The sequence below is a fragment of the Gavia stellata genome, chromosome 8 (genome assembly GCF_030936135.1).
Source record: "Gavia stellata isolate bGavSte3 chromosome 8, bGavSte3.hap2, whole genome shotgun sequence".
NCBI lineage: Eukaryota > Metazoa > Chordata > Aves > Gaviiformes > Gaviidae > Gavia > Gavia stellata.
This window is the reverse complement of record NC_082601.1, coordinates 31,653,746-31,660,928: the sequence shown is the minus strand read 5'-3', so window position 1 is coordinate 31,660,928 and position 7,183 is coordinate 31,653,746. Positions and strand designations below refer to the sequence as shown.

Here is a 7,183-nt window from a genome sequence, read left to right as displayed (position 1 = left end):
GGGTGAGCTTTAGAATATGGGAGGAACTGTTGAGCTTGCTCTGGCATGAGCCCAAAGACATACCCACAAAAGATACAAGTGTGCCAAGTAGACCATGAACCATTGCTCAAACTGAATCTCCATGAGCAGGCTGCACAAAGACATGCTGGCTAGAATTTATACTTAGAAAATAAGCCACTCTAAAGTACTCTGCTTGTTACTAGCTTGCTACACTGACAAATAACCTTAATATCACCATATTTTCATTTGTTAAATTTTTCAGCAAGAAGAAACCAGTCAATAGTTTGATGCAAGTTACTTGATCATGCAGTCAGTGTTCAATTAACTCTGCTTTCTTGCACAACTGACTCAACTAGTAAGAGTCAGATCTGGTAGTTCCCCAGGTTTGCATACAAGCATTTTTAACTAGACTATGAAAATAGAACAAAGGTATGAATACACAAAGTAGAAAAATTCTAGACAAACCAACCAGAAAAGCTTAGGAATAAAGGAAAGGCTCTACTTCCTTGCTTTATTTGCCATGTAAAATGCAGCTTCTCACAATGGTACAGTGAAAGCTTTTCCTCCAATGTAGTAACACTAGCATAACCAAAGTAAAGTCAGCACAGCTAAGCTGGGTTTTTTTAATACAACCAATACCTTTAGGAAATAAGTGAATCCACATAACTCTCTTGTTTTGAAATTAACTGCTCTGTGGAGTGTAAGATACCTCAGTGCTGTAACTGTGTTACAGCAACACACTCTGGGGTTTTACTGCACTGCAGGAGGCCTTCTACAGTCCACTACCAAATTCAGAGGCACCCACGAGCCCACCTTTCCTCAGGATTTACCAGCCCAATGCTATTTTCAAGCTAAGACAACACAGACAGAACACCAGCTGGGCACCACCACCTCAACTTTGTTTTAGCAAGGGCAGGGTGAGGCCGAGGGGCCGGCAGCTGCACAGGCTCACCTGGAGCACCACACAGCCTGAGGAGAGAAGAGCCTGGTGGTACCCAGGAACAAGCCGGCACCTGAGCCCAGCTGACGGAGCGCTGGTGCCGAAAACCGCGGCGAGCGAAGGCGCGAGGAGGCTTTGAGAAGCGTCCCGAGGGCCCAGCGCCTCAGGGGCTGAGGGACGCCCTGAGGAAGGGCGCTGCCCCGCGCGCGACGGCCGCCTGACGGCTCCCCGCTTCCCGCCACGCTCGTTTTAAAGGCCTCGGTGACGTCATCGCTGAAGCTGGCAGCCGTTAGATGCACGTTGCCCCGCCCCCGGCGCTCGGCCGCGGCCCCGCGGCACGCACGTGCGACGCCCCCTGCCGGGTCTCTCGAGGGGGCCGCGGGCGGTGCCGATAGGCGGGGCGGGGGCGGCGCGCAGGCGCGGTGCGTGGCCGGGCCGCGGGCGGGAGGCTGGGCCGGAGACGGCCGCCGGGGCGCGGGGCCGGCGCTCCATGAGCAGGCGCTGCCCGCCGGCCGCCGCCTCGCTGCTGCGGGGGCTTGTCGGCCCTGCTGCCCTCTGCCTGGGCAGGAGCATGAGCCTCTGCGGGGCGCCGGCCGCCTGCGCCGCGGGGCCCGCGGGCGGCGGCGGTGGTAGCGGCGCGGGCTTCTCCTCAGTGCGGCTGAGCCCGCCGTGGCTGCGGCTGCCTGAGGTGCCGGGCGCGGAGCCGCACCGCTCCAACGAGCTGCTGCTGCTGCTGCCGCCGCCGGCCCCGCGCGGCCCGGCCCCGCCGCAGCATCACGTTGTCTACTTCCCGGGGGACGTGCAGGTACGGCGGGGCGGAGGGGCTGCGGGCGGCCGAGGGCGATAAGCAATGGCGGGAGGGAGCGGCCCGGGCGGCTGAGGGGGCCGGGAGGGCGGGAGCGGGGAAGCGGCGCTGGAGGGAGCCGCTGGCGGCGCGGGCTCTCCGGGGTGAGGGGTGGGGCGGGGGTGGCGGCCTCAGCTCCCGCGGCGGAAGCGGCACTGCCGGGCTGCGGGGCTCCCGCCGCGGCCAGTCGGGCTCTTCCCTGGGGGAAGCGTCTCTTGCGCGCTCTCTGCCCGTTACCGTCGGGTAGACGTGGCGGGAGCGGGCCGTTCTTGAAACCTGAAATGGAGCAGCAATGGAGGGGGAGTCTTCTTCTATAGTACTGCCTGAGGCTGACATTCCTGGCGGTGACGGCAATATCTGGAATCGTATCAAAGAGTCTCGGTGGAGAGAAGGCGATGAAATGCTAAGATGGCAAGTTTTCCTCGGCAGGCTTAGCACCGCGTCTCTGTGCAGGTGTAGAAACGCCCCAGACAGCGTCCTGCGGGTATTTCACAGGCGCTGATGCTTTCTCAGCGTGTCCTGAAGAAGGCACGTGTTGTCTCTGAGTTGACAACAAATTGAAAAGAGAGACTCTGAAGTGCTGTCCCTAAGCATGTGGTCGACCTCTGTAACATTACATACTTTGGTACTCTGGGTAGTCAGCTAATCTCAGAAGTCATTACTTCTCAAAAGCAGGGGTAGTGTCTTTTTGTTCTGGGAAGAGGCTTCCCTTTTCTGTAAGGTAAACATGCAGAACTTTGTGGATTTTCATTTTAAGGATTGCAGTGGCCTAAGAAAACCTTTTTGATTATAATTCCTGGGAATGGCTTTATTATTCCTTAATAAAATAAACTAGTATTCTCTGCCATTATGAATTCAGAGGTGAGGATCATTCGTGACTTGGGGTTTAATTTTTTTTCCATCTATGCCCCATATGGTTGTGAAGAAGGGGAAGAAAGACTCCTTACAGCTGAATGAAAGGGATTTTTTTTTCTGTATAAAAAATAGAAAACTTGTTATGAAGTTTTAAGTCTATTGTTTGTCAGTAATAAGGTAATCAGTATTTCTCTAGATGGAGATAATGCAGTAAAATTTTGTATTCTGTGTCATGCTAAGTTGAATAATGCTTAAATCTTCTCTTGGAGTGAAGTCAACAAAATTATGAATACTTCCATGTGCCTTTTTTTTTTAATTAATTTTGGGAATATTAAAAATGTGTGGTAAAAATATTAAAGTAGAATAAGTAAATCTAAATATGCCAGTTTCTTTAGTGTGTTTCTTGTTCTGGAAGGCTAGCAAGTGAGCGCCTCTTTAATGCATGTTCCTCTGTTAGTTATGGTCCTTTCTTACAAATATAAGTACACTAGACAAAGCTGAAGTATTTTCACAATGTAGTAATGCGTCTTTTCTATTTTTTTTTTTAATTTTTCAGAACTATCATGACATCATGTCTTGCCACCCAGAAAACTTTCAGTGGGAGCACTGGAGTTTTGAAAATGTTGCTACCATACTTGCTCGCCGGTTCCCTAATAGCTTTATTTGGGTTGTAAAGTGTTCTCGAATGCATCTGCACAAATTCAGTTGTTATGACAACTTTGTGGCAAGCAACATGTTTGGAGCACCAGAGCACAGCACTGACTTTGGAGCTTTCAAGCATCTCCATGCATTGCTGGTTAATGCATTCAGACTCTCTCAGAATATTCTGCTGTCCCAGAAAAGTGTGCATGGTGTCAGCAAGGATGCAAAAATAGCTGCTTGTAAATCACAGCCGCAGTCTGTTCCTACAACGAACGGCTGCTCATCCACAGAAAGAGAGAGAGGTTGTGAATGCTCTAATAATTCTGCTATGAACTTCATAATACCATCTGCTGTAGGTGCGGTGTCGTTTACTTTGATTGGCTTCAGTAAAGGCTGTGTGGTTTTGAACCAGCTGCTTTATGAGCTGAAGGAAGCCAAAAAAGACAAGAATACAGATGCCTTCTTAAAAAACATAAAAGCAATATACTGGTTGGATGGTGGTCACTCGGGAGGAAGCAATACTTGGGTTACTTACCCTGAAGTGCTGAAAGAACTTGCACAGACAGGAATTGAAGTTCATGCTCATGTTACACCTTACCAAGTGTTTGACACAATGAGGTCATGGATTGGGAGAGAGCATGAGAAATTTGTACAGCTACTTGAAGAATTTGGTGTGGAAATAAATGATCAACTACATTTTGCTGATGACGTTCCCTCCTTAGATAACCATTTCAGAGTTCATGAAGTATTTTGAGACTGTATGTGTCTGAATAGTATAGTCATTGTAAAAGCACTTTTGACACTGAAAATGTTGTCATCTAGATTTACAACTTTGAGCAGATGCTTTCTGAAGAGAATACTAAATCAGTCCTGTGTTGCTGATAGATATTATATATAAATTTCAGTAGCTTAAAAAGGAGGATTGGGACCCCATACCTACAACAGATGTTGTCATTTGATACCTGGAAAAAAGTGTTATGAAGAACTATCTTATACATGTTTTTTTGTTAAATGTGAACATTTATTCTCCACCTGTTGGCAAAATTTTTAGTCCTGGATCTCTAACGTCATATACTGCCTTCAGTGGGAGTTTAAAGTACTCAAGACTTTCATGTGTCTGGATACTTCAATTTAGTAGCTTCCAGGGCTAAAAACTTTGCTCTTTGTCAATAACAGACATGACGTTAGTTTTTTGGCTTAAGGAAAATGATTGCTAGAACAATCTTAGTTATATATTTTGGTGAAAATTGTTTTAATTAGTTAACTAAATGTTCCAGTTTTGTAACATTTCTCCTAATTGAAACAAAGGCACAAATATTTACCTTTGGAATAATAGTGCCAATCCATTTTTCTTCCTTATGTGTGCCTTGCCTTTTCTGTCACTATAAAGTTTCATTAATTCATTGTGTAGTATCTGCTAGTGAGTAACCATTTCATCTGTGGGCTTGAAAATTTTTACATAGCTATGTTAAGTGACCAAGAATGTTGGTGAGGGTGTAGCTTCTTGCTGTTTCAACATACCTTGCTATTGCTTTGACTAACTTCTATAAGGACCAGTAGTAATATCTGTATTTTTCAAGTCACGAGGTGTCTTTATCCATGCCTTGGACTGGCAAGGTTCTTCTTGATAATTGTTGCATTGATGTTGATCTAAATCGAGCCAGAAGTACATAATGTATTACAAGTTGCATAAAAATTTTTACTGACTGTAACTGTTTCAAAATGCTTCAGTATTATCTCCTTTAAATGTATTGCAGCAGTTGCTTCTAGAGCCACCCAAAAATCTCTTTTCAGCGCCTAATTTTTCTAACAGAAAAAAACCCCCTCTAATTAAATACAAAACGAGACAAATCAGGTAAAAAAGATGTAATCTAGTTCAGGCCCCAAACCTGAATGTTGTTCAGAAAGAATTACTGGAAGATGGACAAATGAGGGTATCAGTGGAACTTTTTTACTGTTGTAAGTAACTTTTTCCATTCATCTACAAATAAATCTTAGAATCACTCTTAAAGACAACTGCAGTTATTAACAATGACCAGTAGCTTTAAATGGTTTTGGATTTCCTGGAAGTATAGGAATACAAAAGCAAGTTAGCAAAACACTGAAGATTATACAAACAAATGTGGCTCAGTTCTGAAAAAAGGCATTGTATTCAACTTTGTTCCTATGTTTGATGGCTTAGAAACATCTTCCCCCTGCTTCTTCCTTCCCATTACTCTTACACTGTGGAAGGCAAGGTCTGGGCCATCTTTCTTCTATTGGCATCATTAAAACTTACAAGGTTCACTGGAGACAGTATTTTCGCAACTCTTGCAGCGGTTGTGCATATGTTAGTGATCACTGACAAATGAGAAAAGTGTGTTGAACTCTTAAGAAAATTTTCTTAATAGTCAAAATATTAAGGGTAGTAGGATTATGCATACAGTGTGCCCCTTACAACGTGAATATGAACTCTGCCACTAATAATAATTAGACTAATGTACCTAGTTGATCAAAAGGGGAAATAATCTATTTTAATTGATGGAGAAAAGTGCAACATGCAAACTAATTCCCACGTTTTAGAAAAGACTCTGAAATCTAGTTCCATCAGCTTTTTTTTACAACTCTTTCTTGGAGACTTTGTTCAACCCTATTTATTGATTACCTTCTTAATGGGCTTATAACAACTTGTTTATGTGTTCCAAGGAAGGCTATTTCCCTTTTTTGGTCCTTTTGACAAGACTTGTAGCATATCCGAGGACTTTTTTCTGTAAAGGAAATATGGGTCACCTAACAAAGTGGTTTTAATAGAACGCCTACAAATTGCTTGAAATGTCTTCGATTATCCACTTATAAAATAAATAAAAAAAAGCAACAAAAAACCGCAAACACCCCACTGATCTTGCTCCCTCTCATTTCAGTTTCAGACTGACCAGGCTAACCTGAGTATGCTGAAACTTGCTCTATCCAGTAACAGTGCAAATCACAGACCAATTTCTAAACAATTCTGTGCCAGCCAAAACAGCAGGAGTAGGTTGTTGCAAGCTTTTGGAAACAGTTAATAAAATACTGACATTGTCTGCAGAAGTTTCTGGATGGCTGTCCTATGAAAATGATATTAACCTGTTTGATGGAGGCTGCTTAAAATAACTGTTAAATAAAATAGGCTCAAATGTTGCTGTATTCATTTGAAGAATAAGCACTGTTGTAAAACTAATCTTGTTTTGAGACTTCATGTTGTGGAGGGAAAACGGGTTGTTTTTCATTCTCTAAACAGTTGTAGTACTCTGTTGGAACGTGCCTCTGTCACTCACTACAATGCATGCTAAAAATGAATTTTGCAAACAATGTAGAAAATAAGTATTTCTAATGGGTGAAACCACTTTGATGTGAACATAAAACCATTAAACAAGGAATGTGCAGCTAAGTTTTGTGGATTAAGCTTTATCAGGTGTTTATGGAGACCTAGTTTAAAAAAATCAGATTCATTTCATAGCTTTTCTTCAAGGCAGGCTTTGTATTTGTCTAGTAATAATCTGTAATTCTAAAACAGCTTACTGGCATCTCGCATACATGAGAAAGCTGGCATGAAGTACCCAAGGGTGTGAACGTTTCTGTTAGGATGAAATGGGTCATAGTTTGTACATGCATGTTTTCCGATGTTAACTGTAAAGGCAGTTTTTAATAAGCTTACATGTAAATGCCTAAAGTTAAGTGATTTTTATGCTTCCTTACAGTGGTTTAGTGCAAGACATTTCTGTTTTTGAATGGAGTGAGCAACATTACACAGTCCTTAGAACAACCTAGTGTGTAATAGCTGGTATTCTTTATATTACATGCTTGTTTCTTGTACAATAGACAAGACATTCTTCAGATTTTGAGAAATGCTAAAATGTTTTAAGCTGTACCTGCTAAATTCCTTT

General features: G+C 43.6%; 1 protein-coding gene across 1 annotated transcript; it reads left to right on the top strand.

Annotated features, from left to right (window-relative positions):
* The first annotated feature begins 1,430 nt into the window (after positions 1-1,430).
* On the top strand, positions 1,431-6,677 carry C8H2orf69 (chromosome 8 C2orf69 homolog). The gene is made up of 2 exons (XM_059820444.1): positions 1,431-1,745; positions 3,196-6,677. Exons 1-2 carry the CDS (start codon positions 1,431-1,433, stop codon positions 4,033-4,035), a joined length of 1,155 nt encoding a protein of 384 aa, XP_059676427.1. The 3' UTR covers positions 4,036-6,677.
* Positions 6,678-7,183: the final 506 nt, after the last annotated feature.

Coding starts and splice junctions, on each gene's coding strand:
- C8H2orf69 (XM_059820444.1), top strand. CDS start 1,431: ATGAGCAGGCGCTGCCCGCCGGCCGCCGCCTCGCTGCTGCGGGGGCTT. Junction 1,746..3,195: donor ACTTCCCGGGGGACGTGCAG/GTACGGCGGGGC, acceptor TTAATTTTTCAG/AACTATCATGACATCATGTC.